Source organism: Fusarium odoratissimum, assembly GCF_000260195.1.
Source record: "Fusarium odoratissimum NRRL 54006 unplaced genomic scaffold supercont1.1, whole genome shotgun sequence".
Taxonomy (NCBI): domain Eukaryota; kingdom Fungi; phylum Ascomycota; class Sordariomycetes; order Hypocreales; family Nectriaceae; genus Fusarium; species Fusarium odoratissimum.
In genome coordinates, this window is record NW_022158687.1 from 3,789,928 (window position 1) to 3,808,498 (window position 18,571).

The window sequence follows — 18,571 nt, forward strand, 5'->3', positions numbered from 1 at the left end:
GCTTTGGAGCAGGAAATAAGTCTTGGTATGGTGGCTGTGAGCCGAAGATGCATCATGGAGTAGAAGATGAAATGGCCATCATGAGATATCCATAGGCAGCGTCATAGAAAGCATCTTCAGCATGCTCTTCAACATCAACGTCAGGATGTTCGATCAGATTACACAATCTTCGTCTAAAGATACCAACGGCCAAGCGCTGCGGCAGTTGGCGGCTTTCAATTTGAACAACACCCTCATTCTCTGGTGGCGTAGACGCTAGAATTCCCGGGAATGACGAAAAGAAAAGCGGTTGGTTTCGCCTTGTCTTCAATGTCTTAATTGCGCGTCAGTTATCCAAAGGTGTGCTAGCCGGGGATCAATAACACAAAAAGGAAACTCAGCCGTTGAAGGCACGAGGGGCTAACCGTTAGCCTACAACTTGTTGAGCCTCCATCGACCCTTTGTAAGTCGAACATCGAATAAGAACTTTTCGTAATGATTCTCGCCATGTGCAGCATACCGACTCTTTCAACAACATTCGAACCATCACTGATCAGGGAGAACTCGTACCGTGTTTCACTGTTACAGTTGCTGGCGTCAAAACGTCAGCTCCCGATGTGGGATCGGTATATGGACCCCTTGAGATCTCTGGTGTAAATCTTTGCCACGAAGGGACGCCTCGAGAGCTTGAAGCTTTCTTGGTGGATAGTGCTGGGTGGAATAAATATGGGGAAGATACGGTTAGATGTTAACTTTTGGTGCTTTGCATTGATGATTGACTGATCTCTCGTATCGAGAATCGCCTCTGGTCCCCAGTTTTTGTTATGTTTCTTCCCTTGCTTGGGTATGTGTCTTCTGATCATGGTAAAGATATTCTTCTTGCGGTGTAAATGGATGGCCTGTTGGTGGTCGGGTGTTTTAGACGTGCAAACCGAGACATACACAGACTTTGATTGTCAAAGCTGTGAAATGTCATGCATTTGCCTGCCAAAATCACGTTCGTATAAGCCCACGTCTCATCCTTGGTTGAATCCTACATATTTCTTGTCATAACAAAAGGCTGCACTGTCTAGACTGTACAGTATTTCGCGTATGTGTTGACTTTTCGGCCGCGTAGCACCCCAGCCCGATTTGGAGACGTGAAACAAAGGGGTATCTGAGACCAGCCTGTCAATGGTTGTTTGTGGCTGCCGGGGGGCGGCGCCTCCCCCTGGCCCGGCGTTGAGAACCGCTGCCGTTCTGAAATATTACTGGATAAATGCCGACATTTGGGGGGGCCGGGTGCCCCTGAAGCCCGGCATACAGCAGATGAAAGGAAAAAAAGTGAAAGAGAAAAAACTTGCAGAGGTGCCCAGTGTCTGGGGACCCTGTCGCGGATCCTTTTTCAGCTGGTAGGGCTCATGATCCAGCGAGAGGGGAGCCCTGAGGGCCCTAAGGACCCAGGACCAGGACCCAATTGGACTTGGTCCATAGAGAGAAAAACTTGAGTGGGTGGTTGGCTTTTCGCCGTGACTGAAGACGCGCTGCTGGTGGATTCACGGCCCCTTCTCCAGAGCCATGACCCGCCCGTGAGTGGGAAAAAAAAAACGATCGGGAACCCCTTTTGTTGCTGACGGTATCTGAGTCCCGGCTTGGTATTTCTAGGATTGTGCTTGGATGGCAAGGCGGACAAACCTCAAATAGCAACAGAACCTGGCCTAGCCTAGTACAAGAAAAAAAAGGAAAAGCACACCATGGTAGTGGATGTCACAGTGTAATTTTTAAATATCTCGCACTCACACGAGCTTGAGCAAGAGCCAAGTCCGACAGGGAAGGAACAAGGAACACCCACCCAATCCAGGATCCCCGAAACCTCGTTCGTCAATGATTGACTTCAACCTCTCTTTCTAGTCGTTCCCTTTCTCTCTCTTCTTCCTCTTCATCATTTCTCCACCGACACTCGTTCCAGTCCCTATTATAACCACGGCCCTCCACCCCCGGCCTAGGCTTGCCCTTCTTTTGATCGCTTCCCATCTTTTGTTTGTTTCCTAGCTCCTAGGTTTGATCTCTCTCTCTCTCTCGCTTCCTCACTTCATCCCAGGTAGCACCAATAACCACCAACTTGTTCCTGTTCGTCTTCGCTGGAGAAGACGGCAGATCACCTTCGCTCTTTTTCCTATACCTGCAAAAAAGAGGAGGAGAATCATATGGGATCGTTGTAGCGTTTTGTCTGCATTTATTTCCTTGAATCTACTACATCATCGGCATACAACACAGCATTGAGCCGAGCATTGGCATATCTAGCTTGGAGCAAGTCTTCAGCAGAAAGATAATCACCCCCATTCCTACCTGATTCCTAGACACCCTACGAGCGCAAGCAGATCATTGCGGCTAAGGATTTGATATCCTACCACCGTCTCATATCCTGCTAGTACTGCCCGACCTCCAATCTTCAAACGCCTATCGGTTTCATCATCGGCCTCGACTCACGCCAACGGGTCGATCACCTCTTAACTTGAAGTATTCGGGCCACCACATCGAATACTCCCGCACTTTCGACTCCCTGGTTGGAGTTTGATATATAACTACACACGAGAATGGTTAATCGCCACGTTTCTTTATCTCCCCGCAATTCGCGTCACTCTCACACAGGCTTCGTTCCCCTTGGTGGCAGCAACAGCAATAACGAAATGGGCGACGGTATTCAGCTCACGCCGGTCAAGAGCAATGCCTCTGCCCGGAGTGGTATGAGGAAGGCCGACATGCCTCAACCCTCTACCATGGATAGCAACTCTCCCACCGAGGACGAAAAACTCACCGGTCAAGGTCACCGCGGCCGTCGAAGGAGAATGGGCGATGGCCTCTCTCGTAGCGGTACCGGAGGAGAGGAAACCACATTGAACCCAATGGGTAGACTCTACTACAAAATCATCGGCTTCTCTGTTGTCACCAGATACCTTGTATATGTCGTCCCTGTCGGTCTTCTCTTGGCTATTCCTCTGATTGTCCTCGCCGCCATTGGCAAGAAGGATGGCATTCCTGTCGGTAAATGGAACGGAGATGGTGACAGGGCTGGCGATGATGGCCCTCCTCTCTTCAAAATCTTCCTCTGGGTTCTCATCATGTGGCTCTCATGCTGGGTCGCCAAGGTTGTTGCTTGGTTCTTACCCTCGCTCTTCATGTTCTTTACTGGCGTCGTCAGCAAGGGTACTCGCAAGTACGCAACTGTCCTCGGAAACCTCATCCTGCCCTTCTCCTTCTTCTTCTGGGCCTTGGCTTCTTATGTCACTTTCAAGAACCTCTGGATGGAGGAAGATAGAGGTAACAACTACGTCCCATGGGTCCGCACTATGGGCCGTGTCCTTGGTGCTCTTTTCGTTTCTTCAGCTGTCTTCCTTGGCGAGAAAGCGATTGTCCAGCTGATCGGTATCTCCTACCATCAGCGATCGTTTGCGAACCGTATCAGGGAGTCTAAGCGTGAGGTCCACTTGCTCGGGCTTCTTTTTGATGCCTCCCGAACCCTCTTCCCTCTCCATTGTCACGAGTTCGCTGATGAGGATGCCATCATTAATGATAGCATTGAGGTGATGCTCCGTGGTAAGAAAGGACACAAGCGCAACGGCTCTGCCACCCCCATGAAGCTCATTGGAGAGGTTGGCAAGATCGGAGACAAGGTTACCTCCGTTTTTGGCAACCTTGCCTCTGAGATCGCTGGCCGACAGGTTTTCAACCCTAACTCCGCTCACTCCATCGTCATCGAAGCTCTTGAGAAGACTAAGTCATCTGAGGCAATGGGTCGACGTATATGGATGTCTTACGTTGTCGAGGGTCACAACTCACTTGTTCTGGATGACTTCCAGGAGGTTCTTGGACCTGCTTACAAGGAAGAAGCTGAGGAATCATTCTATATGATCGACGGTGACGACAATGGTGATATTAGTCTCGATGAGATGGTCAGGAAGGTTGTCGAAATTGGCACCGAGAGAAAGGCAATCGCCGAAGGTATGAAGGATATTGGTCAGGCTCTTCAGGCATTTGATAAGATTCTTCTTGTCGTCGTCCTGTTGGTCGTTATTTTCGTTTTCCGTAAGTCTCACCTCATAAGTGTGTTTCGAATTTCACTAACAATCCCCTTAGTTGCTTTCTTCCAGAGTAGCTTCATTACCACTCTCACCACTGCCGGAACTACCCTGCTTTCTCTGTCTTTCATCTTCGCAGTTACTGCCCAGGAATTCCTCGGTTCTTGTATCTTCCTTTTCGTCAAGCACCCCTACGATGTCGGTGATCGTGTCGACATCAGTGGCACCAGGATGGTTGTCAACAAGATCTCCCTCCTCTACTCTGTTTTCCACCGACTCGACACCATGCAAACAGTTCAAGTGCCCAACATTCAGCTCAACAACATCTGGATCGAGAATATCTCCCGTAGCAAGGCCATGCACGAAACCGTCGAAGTCAACGTTTCTTTCGATACCTCATTTGAGGACATTGAACTTCTCCGCCTCGAGATGGAGAAGTTCGTTCGACAACCCGAGAACGCTCGTGACTTCCAGCCTGATCTTAGCATTAGTGTTGGCGGTGTCGGTAACCTCGACAAGCTTCTGCTCTATGTCACCATCGCTCACAAGTCCAACTGGCACAACGATTCCGTCCGCGCCAGCCGCCGTTCTAAGTTCATGTGTGCACTTGCCCTGGCTCTGAAGAAGGTGCCTCTTATTGCTCCCGGTGGCGGCGGCGAGCCTCTTGGTGGACCTACAAACCCCTCTTACTCTGTTACTGTTACCGATGAGTTCGCCAAGAACAGTCGTGATGAGGCTGCTAAGGCTACTGATGAAGCTCGCATGGTTCCAACCTCGAAGCAGGAGAACACTGAAGAGAGCCAGGCCCAGGCCGCTGAAGGCTTCAACTCGCGCCCCCCTGCCGCCGGCCTTGGTGTCTGGGATAACAGTGACAACCACACCCTGGGCTCTCACGATGATGAAGTCAACCGCAACCGCGATATCGAGCATTTGCGCACTGATCTCAAGCGTGAGAGCACTCGGGGTCGCCGCAAGGCGGGTGAGGCTATTCCCTCACTTTCTCTTGAGACGGCTCCTCGTGCTAGCATCACGTTGACGCAAGCAAGCCCTCGCAGCCCTCACCGTGGCCCCTTCGATGAAGAGGCCGAGGCTGGCATGGGCCCAACGCCTTACCATTCTAATCTCTCTGCCGGCCCATCACAGGGTTCACAAGGCTACCAGCCATATGCCGGCTCCAGCAACCAGTATAATGTCGCCAACCCTCTACAAAGGCCTGGTCAGGGACCGCCTCAGGGGCCACCTCCTCAAGGACAACCACCCGCTCCCCAGCGCTAGTGGACCTGGAAGTGAGACAGACGAACTGTAACGGCTGATCAGTGTGTATTGATAGTAGTAATATTGGGGAGGTTATTTGGGACGGAATTGAGTTTTTCTATGTTGGTATTCGGGTTACTCGAGAGACTAAAACAGTCCTCTCCTTTCTTAGAAATCAGATTGGGTCATCCGTATAAAAAGACTGGGGCGGATGTATCGGTTTATGAAACACAGCCAGGGACTGCTGAGCAGCAGCTCTCAATATTCACGAAGTAAAGAATCTAGATTATTATTACACTTCAATCAAATATTTTGAGGATAAATGTTGTTTCAAGGAACTTGGCATTTGCAAAGGCTACTAATTTAGCAAACGTGCTCTGGAGGTGGGACCTCGCCGTCCTTTGCCCCCAACTCAGTCTTGAGAACACGACCGAAGAGTTCTAGCAGAACCTCGAAGCAGACCTTGGTGATAGCAGGATCATAACGTCCCTTGCTTAGCTCGTCACGGATGAAGGCGTGCTGAGCCCACGCAAACTCATAGAAGCTAGTAGGGACACCAGCTTCGCGAAGCTTGGCACGGATTAGATCGCGACCAGCATCAGGGACATGAGTGTCCTTTACACCAAAGATCATGGCAACCTCTCCCTTGAACTTGTTGAAGAGATCGATGGTGTGGTTGCTGTTGGGAGGAGCAGTTGATGAAGTGTTGGGCGCATCATAAGGGCCGAGTGTGCGGGAGTGAATATCGGTTGCGAAGTAGGCAACGCAAGCAGAGATGCGAGGGTCAAGCTGTGTCGAGCTGTTGAGTGATATGAAGAGAAAATATTAGGTGAAAGACTTACAGCAGCGCGAACGGCCAGATGGCCACCTAGACACATGCCTGTAGCTCCAATACGGCCTGTGCAGGTGGGAAGTGAGAGGAGGTAATCGACGGTGGCATATGAGTCGGCATCATAGGACTCGAGGGTCTAAAACAGTTAGTTAGAGTGAGTCCAAGTAAACAGTGCTGGTTGTCGAGTGAATACCTTTTCGATCTTGAACTTGTTGCCACGATCAGTGTCCTCGGCGTCGTACTTGAGGGGCTCAGGGCCGGTGAAGTCATGGTAAGATGAAGGCGCAGCGACGATGTAGCCTTGACCAGCGATCTGACGAGCGAAGCGGGCAACAGGACCGGTGACTGGAGAAGTAGAATGAGCTTGTCGTGATATTGATGTGATTATAATGTGAAGTCTTACCTTGGTAGATCTCACTGAAAATACTCACACCAGGGAAGCGTCTGAATGAAGGTCAGAATGATGCAGAGCAAGAGGATTCAGGAGACTTACGCATTAGGATATCCAGGAATAGTGGGATGAAAGACAAAGATGCCTGCTCAAGAGTGTAAGCTTCTCATATCACATGGCATGAGAGTTGAGCTGGACATACGCATAGTACCCTCCTTGCCATTGGCAGAGGTCGGGACATCGACGTGAGACTCCTTGATCAACATTTTGCTTCCTTTAGACCAAAGATTATGAAAGTTCAAAGTTGCAAGATTGGAAGTTATAAATTGTACGGAGTAGTTGCTTTTATCTATTCAACCTCATATCATTATCAACTTCCCCTCGATGCCCCTCGGCGGGGTGTTACATACATCCTTCAAGCGAGACGCCTCTGATTGGTTGAGAGCAACATCATTCAAGCTTCATAACTTGATCCGTTGTGGCACCCGGACCGATCCCGCCAGCACCCGCTATAGAATCAATCTCATGAGTAAGCAGTAGTAAGTTCTTATTAGCAGAGCGCAGCTGATGACATGTCTTGGACACCTACCCAAGTTGTATGCGTGTCCTAGGGCAGCTGCTGCAGTACAATGTGACCGCTTTTTGACACCGAATCACAGAAATAAACATGTGGCAGGGGTATAGCTAATTACCGTAGAACACCTGCATATAAGGAGTGATAGGGAGGTGCTTCAGTGGGACCTCAACTGCTAATCCGCCTTCGGACCGTCGAATCCTAGGGGAGAAGAGGTTCGTTCAGTAAATAAGTACGTACCTCACAACCCCATCATTCGTCGTCACAAGGATCTATCCTGTCCTTCCTTGTCTCTGTCCAGGTGGTCACAACTTTTTGGTCGTCCGACTGCTCTAGTTATTTGCCCCAACAACTCTCGATCCTGTTTCTGACTCTTTTTTTCCCTCTATACAGATTTTAAAAAAGGGACACTTCCTTCAGCATATATTCTCAGGATAACATAAGCTCATCATATCGAGGGTCGCCACCCGTACTTTTGTCCACGGATGCACGCCCCAGCTCTCGAATAAACCTCTACCTACACCTACTTACGTCTACTACATTTCTCCTTGATATATACCAATCGCATACCATGAACGGCCATTTCTCTGCCGTCGGCGAGGCGCCGGGGGCTGGAAGCTATGAGCACGGCGTCCAGGTTATTGACGAGGATAAGGAGTTCAAGTATGTACTGTACAGCTGTCGAGTTGTTCCCCCGCCACTTTGTCCGTCATGATGTCTACAGTACTAACTAACCCTACTACACTACAGCACCCACCTCAATGAGTATCTCAACGTTACTGATGTTGCTGCCTCTGGCTTCAATTACCATCTTATCTCCGTCTTCGGCTCCCAGTCGACCGGAAAGTCGACCCTCCTGAACAACCTCTTCGGCACCGACTTTTCCGTCATGTCAGAAACCGAGCGTCGACAAACCACGAAGGGTATCTGGATGTCTAAGAACAAGCGCGAGACGAGCGCAGGCACAAAGATGTCCGACAACATCCTTGTCATGGATGTTGAGGGTACCGATGGTCGAGAGCGCGGTGAGGACCAGGACTTTGAGCGCAAAAGTGCCCTGTTTGCGCTGGCCACCAGCGAGGTCTTGATCGTCAACATTTGGGAGCACCAGGTTGGTTTGTACCAGGGTGCGAACATGGGACTTCTCAAGACCGTTTTCGAGGTCAACCTGCAGCTGTTCCTCAAGGACAAGCAGTAAGCCAAGCTCTACGGTAACCCATTGCTTGCGCGATTACTAACTCTACCTAGGTCAACCCCTAGATCTCTACTATTCTTCGTCATTCGCGATCATCTTGGCACTACACCCCTGGGCAACCTGCGAACCACCCTGATTCAGGACCTGACTAAGATTTGGTCGTCCATCTCCAAGCCTCAGGGACTCGAGGGTTCGCGCATCGAGGACTACTTCGACTTTGGCTTTGCTGCCCTGCCTCACAAGATCCTTCAGGCTGATAAGTTCACCGAGGAGGTCCAGAAGCTTGGATCGCGGTTCACCGCTGGACACCGACACGGCAAACCTGGTCTGCACGGTGACCAAGAGCTCGAGGGTGGTCTCTTCCTCCCTGAGTATCACCGACGAATTCCTGCCGATGGTTTCTCCGTTTATGCTGAGGGCATTTGGGACCAGATTGTGAACAACAAGGACCTGGATTTGCCTACCCAACAGGAGCTTCTGGCTCAGTTCCGTTGCGACGAGATTTCTCGAGAAGTTCTGATTGACTTTGACGTCGTAGTCACGCCCCTTGAGGAGAAGCAGAGCGAAGCTTCCAAGCTCGGTGTCCCAACTGTTCTGCCCGATCTTGGCCTGGCTGGTAACGATGCTCGCCAGAAGTGCATCAAGGCTTTCGAAGTGCAGGCAAGCCGATACCATAAGGGAGTCTACGCCCGCAAGCGACACGAGCTCGAGGGCAAGATTGATACTCGCCTGAAGGCACTCTACCAGGGTCAATTGGCCGCTGCCCACAAAGCCGGTGTGACTGCTTTTGGCGAGGCTGTTGCCAACAAGGTGAAGGCTGGGCAAAAGGCTGGTGGTAGCTACGAATTTGCTGAAATTGTCGCCAACGAAAAGCGAAAGACACTGGACATCTTTGGTGTTGAGGCTCAGAGCTTACTCATTGAAGGTGTCTCATGGACTAACTTCGAATCGCAGCTCAAGCTCTTTGAGAAGGAGCTTGACGAAGAGAGCGCTAAACTACGAAAAGAAGAAATGCGACGACTTGCGACCCGTGTCGAGCGCTGGGTCAGATCTCGACTTGGCGATGCCGTTGGTCTCGAGTTCAACAAGCTGGGCAGCGGCCGAGCCGGCGGTGGTGCTCCCGAAACCGGCGAGAAGCCTGACTCTGAGAAGGATCTCTGGGACAGAGTATGGAAAGTCTTCACGGGCATTGTCAAGGAAGCCGAGGTTCGATTTGCCGAGCGGGCTAAGAGCTTCGACGCTACTCAGGAAGAGGTTGAGATCGGCACATGGCGATTGCGCCGAAAGAGCTGGAACGCCCTTCGAGAAAAGATTGAGGAAGAGGTCATGGAGGGCAATATTCTGCTGAAGCTTCGAGAGAACTTTGAAGATAAGTTCCGGTACGACGAGGCTGGTGTACCCAGGATATGGCGTCCCAGTGACGATATTGAGGGTATTTACACCAAGGCGCGAGAGTCTACTCTCACCCTTGTTCCTCTTCTCTCAAGATTCCGACTGTCAGAGACATATGGCCCTCCTGACTTGCCAGGCTTCGTTGGACCTCAGCCCAACGGTGTCCAGGCTAGTGATGAAGAGGACCTCACACCGATTGGAGGCATCGACGAAGAGGATGGCAAGAGCCTCGAGGAGGAGATGACGGTGCTCAGCGAGGGCAAGCGCCAGGACCTTGTTGTACGATTCAAGAAGACTGCTGATGGAGTTTATGTCGAAGCCAAGCGAGGTGCCATTGGTGGGGTTGCTCAGGCTCCTTGGTACTTTTATGGTTTACTCCTTGCCCTTGGCTGGAACGAGATATTGACTGGTAAGTTTTATCCAGCTATGATTGGCTTTTGTGCTTTAGCTAACAAACGGCGTTTCAGTTCTGCGAAATCCCTTCCTTTGCCTCCTCATCCTGGTCATCGCCGGAGGTACATATGTTGCATACACACTTAACCTCCTCGGTCCTATGCTCTCAATGGGCAATGCTGCTATGACCCAGGGTGTCGAGATTGCGAAGCAGCAGCTCCGCGACTTTATTGCCAACTCCGATACAGCACGTCAGGCTGTTGGCATGCCTGCGCGCGAGGACAGCGATAACATTAGCATGGATACTTTGGATAGTCGGGGCAAGAAGGCCAACGCGACTTCCACAGAGAAGGATGACATTGACGACATTTAATGTATAGGGGCTGTGTATGAGTCTGAGCAGTGGCGCCAGGCCTTGTCGAGTATGATTAGCGAACAGGATATAATGTCTACTGTAAAAATAAAAGGAGAATTTGTTCGATTCACGCCCAAGTGATATCCAAAATTGACTGTTTCAATAAATTCGTTCCCAAGTAGATTATAGGGGTATCTAGAATGCTTCCAAGCCAGTCGACGTACCAAACCAATTGCCCAACTCCGATGACTCCTTATCCTTGTCCCCCGAGGTGAAGTAATCAGTGAGCCTACCCGTCTCACCGTCATCCTCAAGTGGCCACTCAACCTTGACACCATTTCCCTTGGCCTCAAGCATGTCCTTTGCTGTCCCCCAGCTGAACCGACACTCCGGTCCCCATCCGAACACAGGATGCATGTTGCCCTTCATCCATCCAACGCAGCGTCCGTCAGATGGATATCCTGAGCCCCATGCCATACCCTCACCATCCTTCTCGTCTTCATCTGCCCTCGCTTCAAAGAGAACTTCGAGCGCGGCATCACGAGTGACCTTTGCGCATACCGATGCAGCACTGACGCAGGCATACAAACTATCGGCCTTCTTGGCAACCGTGATTTTGGCTGTAGGAAACACGCGCTGCAGCTTTGCTTGATATGCTGCTGGTTGGCCAATTGTATCAACGTAAATCTCCTGGATGTTTACGCCAAGCGCATACGCAGCTTTTATAAGATCGACTGTAGCGTCCATAGCCTGTGCATTGAGGTTGTACGCATTCGTAGGTCGGTACATGTTCGCGCCGATATCTCTAGCTGATAGTGAAGCCGTTGCCCAGCCACAAGAGTCGTGGAGATCCGAGCCAGGTGTGCAAAGCGTGCGCATAAGATCTGAGCGAACAGCAGGTGTGAGGACCTTGGAATCGTCAAAGTGATGCTTCTCGCGAAGTAGAGAATCAGAGAGATCTATCGGGAGGAAGAAGACGCCATAGACCATGGGGCCGAGAACAGGACCACGTCCGGCTTCGTCGACACCGAGACAGCATGGAGTTGCTGAGGAGGGATCGGAAGGGTCGCTGGGGAGTAGAGAAGGGGGGACGGCGGAGAAGTGGTTGAATGACGAGCCTGAGAGGAGGGCTTCGCCATGGACTGAGGGTGGGATATAAGTTGTTGAGGAGCGGGTGGCTGTCTCGGGGACGTCTTCGGCTGGTGAATCCATCATTATGAGATATTCTATGATAAAAGGTATAGTTTATTATGCTGCAAGTTCAGTTCTGGGAACAGATTCGTCAATTGATCGTTTTGATGCCTCTGGTTGTCATGGAAGTTGAAGTAAAGAGAAAGTTAGTGGTAAGAGTTCCAGGAGACGCGTCTAGACGCGTTAAGCACCCGAGCCCCATATTTTATATAGTGCCACTGAACTATACCTACAGGCACTTGACCACCACAGCCAACCTAAAGGAAGGTATGGCAAGCTCCACGGTGTAAGTCATGGGAGATATACGATTGGCTTGGCCTGATTTATGTCAGTTTATGCGAGTAACCTAGAATTGTATTTGATTTTCTTGGAGTCATGTCATCTAATATTGTCGTTGATGCCCGTTGAAGGCAAGTAAACAAGCCACTGCACGCACTTATACAACGCCACGATAAGTCAAGCCACATGCAGTGGCAAACTGAAAGTATCAAGTCAATCACCTCAAAGATGAACATAACAGATTGATTGAGCTCCTGACTGAGTATGGATCAATAAAACATGAATAATTTATCTACGGCAAAGCTCTTCCCTCACTATGACCTCCGCATATTAAGGACCGAGCAAATTATAGCCTACCATGCTGAAGGATACCTAAGCCCACTGTGCCCATGTAAGATTTACTGGTCAAATTTAAACTGTGACCCTCTAACACCCCCCCAGCTCCAGGCGGGGACCACTCGATTCCAATTACTTGGGCGCGCCGCTTGAAAGTCACCACCAAACAACATTCACAACCGCGTCACCAGTCGCGTCTTTGTTTCCAATTCTCATTATATCCCACCCATACATTTCGACGTCGCGATCAGAGAATCCTTTTCGGAAGAAGGAGACATAGCATACGTTCAGGTGAAAAACAAACAAAATGGCACCTCGAGGCGCAAGGCGCAGTGAAGTTGCTGAACCGCAGGCCATTTACAAGCTCGGCGAGCGTGGCCGGTAAGTTCATGTTGCGCGTTTGAAGCGCAAAAGTATACCGTTACCTATGTTTATGCAGGGTCTAATTGTTCCTGTAGCAAAACTGGTGTCGAGTTGATAGACACAGGTAATCGCGACGAATATGGCATGCAACCTTTGGACGACCTTCTTTCTTCTCCAGAAAAAGAAACCGGATCTGATCAAAGATACGATGACGAGGATGAAGGGCCAAATAACGACCAATACGAGAGCGGAGACGACGAGGACGAAGATGGCAGTGAAGATATGGACATTGAAACAAGTGCGAGCGCAAAGGCCTACAACCATAAGATGCATTGACTGACACCATTCCAGTTCCTGGGCCGGGACCTCAGACTGTGCTTAGGGGGAAAATGCAGTATCCCATCCCTCGAAGTCGATCGCCCGTGAAGACTACATTAATGTCTTCCCCTCGACGAAATCCGAACCTCGAACATCTCTCCTCACCCACCCGCGCACCCTATTCCAACGATCGGGACGCTACTGTGACCCGGAAAATCGATTTTGGAGCAAAACCTTCTTTGCGCGGGAAAGCTACGGCGAATGGAGTCAATGGCGGCACTCACGACGAGGAGGACGCCGATGAAACGGAAGATGCGCCTGAGGCCAGTGAAGAGGGCGACGTTGCGGATGACATGGACCTTCTCGATAAGTCTATTGAATTGGTTGACGACCTGACGAGACACTCGTCAGAACAGGAGTCAGAGCCTGAGCCGGAGCCTGTTAAGACCAACAAAGCATCAGCCAAAGACAAGTCACAACGAGCAGAACCAGAACCCAGAAAGCCAGGGAAACGAGGAAGACCAGCGAAGGCCAGACCAGTCGAAGAAGAGCCCGTAGAGGAGGAGCCTGTTGAAGAAGAGCCTCAAGAGATCCAAGAGCCAGGCAAGGGCCGAAGGGGACGGAAACCGAAGACCGCTGTTCAACCTAAGAAGTCAGCTGCTCCCGAATCACGGAAGCGACCTGCGCCAGAGGAACCAGAAGAGGCCGAGGAGCATGAAGAGCCAGACAACGAAGCCTCAGATCCCGAGCCTGAACCTGAAGAATCCCACAAACATGCCAAGAGACCGCGAACTGAAGCTTCGAACCCCTCAAAACCAGCCAAGTCAGCGCCAGCAGCCGAGTCAAAACCCAGAGGGAGACCGGGACGAAAACCTAAAGCACAGACCGCCGGCGATGTTGGAGATACATCAATTGCAGCGATTCAACATAGACCTCCGATGCCCAAGAAGCGCGGTCTGGTCTCTGTTCGTCATAACCCCGATGAAGTCAAGACGACGAGATCTGGGAGACACTCATTCAGACCACTGAATTGGTGGGCAGGCGACAAGGTGGTTCAAGAGGAGGAGGAATTTAAGGACGTCTCCGGCCGTGATCGCTTTGTGTTGTCAACTATTAAAGAAATCATCCGTGCGCCTCAAGAAGAGCCGCCTGCAAGGCCTAGGACAAAAGCTCGTGGAAGGGCGAAATCCAAACCTGTGCGAGAAGTTGAAGTGGTTGAGCCTGAAGAGTGGGAGCTGAATCCTGGTGTTGTCAACGCTGAGGTCATCTTGTGGGAGCCTGAGCACGAGACGAATCCTCCTGGAGACGAAGAACCAGTCGAGGTTATGGAGGATCGGGTCGCTATATCGGGTGAAGCTGTTCAGACCCGTGTTGTTCAAAATGTGTCTTTCCGCATGGCCAAGACACTCACTACCCCTTTCATGGGTGCGGGTGTTGTTGATCTACCTGCTGGGTCTGAGAAGAGGCCAAAGAACTCGCGAAAGATGCACATGGTCTTCTTTGTACATACTGGAAAGGTCCTTGTCACGGTTAACGAGGCTTCATTTCGACTCAGCGCTGGAGGCATGTGGTTTGTTCCCAGAGGTATGTCAACTTCCTCCTCCTCTTTTTGAATCTGCTGAGTGACTAACTGCGTGGATTAGGAAACTATTACAGCATAACCAACGACTACGATACAGATTCTCGCATATTCTTCACTCAAGGATGTGAAATATCAGCTCAACCAGCAGAACCCGATCAATCACAAATGTCCATGATGGCTTAGGAGTAATTAATATAGTGAAGGCTGTGGGATGTCAATGGTGAACTGTGTCACTTTGTTTGATCATGGCACAGATGACGAGTGTACTTTTTTTAAGCAACTGTTTACTTGGGAGCATCCTTGGAAGAAAAAGCATGAATACGGGGGTTCATTATGTCGGATTTGCCTTGAAGGAGACGCCTGTTGACCGGCTTCATGATTTATGTTCGGTTAGGGGCTTGTTTAGTTGTATACCATTCATGACAGATGAAATTTCAATTTTACTGCAAGATTCTTGTAACAATACCTGAAATGCAATACCACTGCTGGCCGATTATGAGATGATAAGTATTGTTCATAAGCACCTTTCCGAGTCTCAGAAAATTCTAGTAGACTTAAATAAATCTCAGATGTTCTTGCTCTGATAAAGTATGACAATAGTTAGAGAGGAGTCATCATAAATCAAGATAATCCTTCCCAAGCATATGCAACCCAGGATTAAAACTCCTCGCTAAGAAGCTTCTTCAAAGTGGTCATTTCCTTATCCCATTTAGTGATCTTGGCTTGGCTATCTTCCAACTTGCGGAGCAAGAAGTTAATACGTCCTGCTGTCTCTGCTGTCTGACGAGGCAAGTTGCCCAGAAGAGCCAATTCGTTTTCAACCTTCTCGATTGAGCGAGCTTCGGCCTTGGACGAATCGTTGAGAACATCATAGTCCATCTTGGCTCTAAGGACACGGTCCTGTAGAAGGACCGAAAAGGCAGCTTGGTGCAGAGGCTTGCTAGCTGTGATTGTCATGGGTCGGCCCTGGTGCGTCTTAACAGCGATGAGCTCGGCGCTGACAAGGCTATCAATGGCAGCATCGGCATTTGAGGCAGCCGCGGGTGCTGCAGAGGAGAATGGCGCCGAGAGTGTGACTTCGTTATAACGTAGGTTGGGGGTTTGAGCAAGCGACTTGATAAGATGCCAAGCCTGTTGAGAAGAGAATTTCTTGTCCTCAATCTCTGAAGACTTGCCAAGAAGGTAGATACGAACAATGTCAGTAGCTGTCTCGGAAACGATCTCTTCCATAGCTTGTTTGGGAGATTGCCCAGTTCGTAGGCGCCGGGCGAGGAACTCCAAATCTGTGAGACGGCCACCAAGAGTGTCGATACACTGGTCAAGCTCAAACATGTTTGGGCGTGGGATAGGTGATTTTTCAGTGTCTTCATCCCCTTGCTCCTTTCGTGCTTTCTCGTCAGCGGCGAGTTGATCCTTGAGCCGGCTAAGAACAAAGTTCTTTGCTACCTGGGGCGCTAAATCACCAAGGGAAACAGTACGGAAGAGTCGGTCAGGTAGTGCTTTATCTAGGGGTTTCGAGTAGGCCGAGTCAGTGGTGAGGAAAATAACATGGGCGACGTTGTTTTGCACGACAGTCGCTGCCCATTCAGCTATCTTGTCGTAGATGATGCTGTTTTCCTCGCCCTTGTGGAGGAAGTTATCGATGACGACAACAGGTCTACGCTCAGGATGAGCTTCCAGCCAGGCATCCTCGGACAACTTGTAGTCGCTATCCTTTTTGTTACGCGAGCTAACGGCAACGTCTTTGAGAGCACCGGTCGTAGTCTGCATGATCTTGGTCAACTGAGACTCAAGAGTTTCCGAGAAGCCAGCTTTGACGCCAGTAGTGCTCTGAACAGCAAGATCGATCATACTGCTCATACTGTTGGCCCATGAGAATACAGGACGATAGCCAACGGCTGTAGCAAGACGTTTAATAGTGCCCGCCTCGCCCCTAGCCTCGACAATGCGTCTGCAGTCGATCTTGAGCACGTTCTTCCGGCCTTCCAAAGCTTGATCCATGACCATCTCAACCTTTCCCGACCCCTTGGGTCCAGTAACAACGATGAATGTGTCAGATGTTTCATCAAGCCAGCCTTGCACTTTGTCAATTGCATCTCGCCGGTGATTCCAGACTTCCTCAAGGCCATCTCCTCCCTTGGGTTTGGTTGATAAGCCAAAGTTGCCAGACTGTTTCTTGAACCATTTGTAAATTCGAGAATCCTTGAACTCTAGAGAATGCTGAATATGAAGCTTGATGAAGAATTCCCGGATAGGGTCGAAAATCAAAACCGAAAGACCAGCTACAAGAGCAGCAAAGACGGGTATCACAATACGTGGATGGTTTGTCAACCAATTCCAAATACTATGCGCCTTGACACGTTTCTCGAAGGACAGGCGGAGCTTAGTTCCATTCTTGCCACCTCCCAAGACCTCGTTGACAATAAACCCATGCATACAGTTGCGAGCCATAATTGCGTCTCTTGTTACAGGAAACATGACATGGGCATATCGTGGCGTGACCTTTGAGTCGGTTGGCTGTGGTATAATGTCTGCGATTTTTCCATATTTACGGAACAGAGAGTACAGCGTCTCTTCGGGGAGCTCTTCAGGGGTGGTACCGGGAGTTGGAGGAACAAATTCGATTTTGATGAAGCTGGTAGGGTATCTGTACAGGTCTTCTAACCATGGCGTGCCCTGTACGAGACGGGCGTTGACGGGACGGAAGATGGAGAACCAAGGTTTTATGGGCTTTTCTTTCAGTCGACTTGCTAATTGAGCTGATAGATGAACTGAGTCAGTAAATGTGTAAGGTGAGTTCCAGTAGGGCAAAATGTACCTTCAATTTCGGCAGGGTCCATGTTGGAGTCATGCATGAATTTGACATATGCCCCTCCATCCTTCAGCCGTGGTAAGATCTCGGTCACTTTTATTGGTAGGTCTTCTGGAATGGCTGTCTTCACAAGGCGAATTGGGTCTAGAATGCCTAAAGAAGATGATTCGAATCGCCTGAGTAAATCCGATACGTCGTTGTCCGACTTCCAAGGACGCATGAGAACGCTGCTGAGTTTGAGAGGAAAGATATCTGAGTTCCATGTCAGCTGACAAGCAGGCGATGGCTCGTTTATAAGGAGACTCACTATCGAAAAAGAGAATGGCTTCATTGGATTGTGTTGTGATATGACCACTCTTGTCAGCACCTTCTTCGGGTGCAATTGGGGGAACCGCATCCTCGGGGTTGACGACTGTGCTCTCCCACACACGGCTAACGGGTCGGTTTATCGCATTTTGGTCGAGCCGTTGTCGAAGAGAAGCTGCTGCGAAGCCACATCCGAGGGATCTTGATGATATGAGGGGGCGGCGGGCTGCGAAAAGTGCCGCTGTCGCAAGACCTCGGCTTGGAATCATGATGCTTCGATCCCAACAGCGCGCATACTGCAACAACTTACGGTTGGGAGAGTGGGAGAATTCTCAAGTTCGTGAAGAGATCAAGTTTGTTAATTAGGGTAGAGAATTGTTGGCAGGAAGGGCTAGCTTGGAGCTGTCGCATTGCAGCTAGCTTCCTCCAATGAGGTCATAAGCTTAGAATGGCAATCGAGTCTCGGCCTGGACTGCCTTGAGATGAAGAGCTACTATGAAACACGATGTATGTCTAACAATGAATTATTATCACTATTATTCTCTGAAATTTAATCTAATATTTACTTATACTGTTGTGATAAAAATATATACACATACCTCAAAAGAAGTATTTGTTTCCTTTTTGCCCAGCAGCTGAAATACCCTACCCATGTGACGATCAACCCCACCAAGCAATTTATGATCCGATCCATGATATAGAGAGATCACGATGATGCTTCAATTACCTCACAAAACTCGCTAAGGAAGAATTCTATTTAATTCTGCATATGTCAGAAAGACTACGAGAGTGACTGTTTAGAGCTTCCTGTTCGTAGTAGTCTTTGTGAAACCCCCATCACAAGACAGTCGGTAGCTAGGTAGAGAAACACATGAAACCCGGTTATCAGGACAGACATCAAACCCTTCACACGTACAGATGTTAGATCACAGCATAATAGTTAAGCCCAGAAAACGGTATA

The 18,571-nt window shown here is 49.8% G+C and overlaps 6 protein-coding genes across 7 annotated transcripts; 3 read left to right on the plus strand and 3 right to left on the minus strand.

Annotated features, from left to right (window-relative positions):
* Positions 1–1,711: 1,711 nt before the first annotated feature.
* FOIG_01328 (uncharacterized protein) lies at positions 1,712–5,698 on the plus strand. Its single transcript, XM_031198129.1, has 2 exons — positions 1,712–4,044; positions 4,096–5,698. Exons 1-2 carry the CDS (start codon positions 2,556–2,558, stop codon positions 5,310–5,312), a joined length of 2,706 nt encoding a protein of 901 aa, XP_031073896.1. The 5' UTR covers positions 1,712–2,555; the 3' UTR covers positions 5,313–5,698.
* On the minus strand, positions 5,494–6,895 carry FOIG_01329 (carboxymethylenebutenolidase). The gene is made up of 6 exons (XM_031198130.1): positions 6,717–6,895; positions 6,617–6,659; positions 6,527–6,567; positions 6,317–6,468; positions 6,134–6,259; positions 5,494–6,080 (listed from the first exon to the last, which is right to left on the minus strand). Exons 1-6 carry the CDS (start codon positions 6,778–6,780, stop codon positions 5,655–5,657), a joined length of 852 nt encoding a protein of 283 aa, XP_031073897.1. The 5' UTR covers positions 6,781–6,895; the 3' UTR covers positions 5,494–5,654.
* A 456-nt stretch (positions 6,896–7,351) lies between these two features.
* Positions 7,352–11,777, plus strand: FOIG_01330 (protein SEY1). Its single transcript, XM_031198131.1, has 4 exons — positions 7,352–7,751; positions 7,839–8,282; positions 8,337–10,084; positions 10,143–11,777. The coding sequence occupies exons 1-4, from the start codon at positions 7,660–7,662 to the stop codon at positions 10,439–10,441; spliced, it is 2,583 nt and encodes an 860-aa protein (XP_031073898.1). The 5' UTR covers positions 7,352–7,659; the 3' UTR covers positions 10,442–11,777.
* On the minus strand, positions 10,451–11,785 carry FOIG_01331 (ribonuclease H2 subunit A). Its single transcript, XM_031198132.1, has one exon. The coding sequence runs from the start codon at positions 11,636–11,638 to the stop codon at positions 10,619–10,621; it is 1,020 nt and encodes a 339-aa protein (XP_031073899.1). The 5' UTR covers positions 11,639–11,785; the 3' UTR covers positions 10,451–10,618.
* Positions 11,786–12,355: 570 nt separating this feature from the next.
* Positions 12,356–14,997, plus strand: FOIG_01332 (uncharacterized protein). Of its 2 annotated transcripts, XM_031198133.1 has the most exons (4): positions 12,356–12,610; positions 12,688–12,890; positions 12,944–14,494; positions 14,554–14,997. In XM_031198133.1, exons 1-4 carry the CDS (start codon positions 12,537–12,539, stop codon positions 14,673–14,675), a joined length of 1,950 nt encoding a protein of 649 aa, XP_031073900.1. In that variant the 5' UTR covers positions 12,356–12,536; the 3' UTR covers positions 14,676–14,997. The 2 variants fall into 2 exon arrangements, with proteins under 2 accessions (XP_031073900.1, XP_031073901.1); XM_031198134.1 differs by lacking the exon at positions 12,356–12,610 and having other exon boundaries at positions 12,615–12,890.
* On the minus strand, positions 14,806–18,033 carry FOIG_01333 (uncharacterized protein). Its single transcript, XM_031198135.1, has 3 exons — positions 17,612–18,033; positions 17,311–17,556; positions 14,806–17,251 (listed from the first exon to the last, which is right to left on the minus strand). Exons 1-3 carry the CDS (start codon positions 17,877–17,879, stop codon positions 15,150–15,152), a joined length of 2,616 nt encoding a protein of 871 aa, XP_031073902.1. The 5' UTR covers positions 17,880–18,033; the 3' UTR covers positions 14,806–15,149.
* Positions 18,034–18,571: the final 538 nt, after the last annotated feature.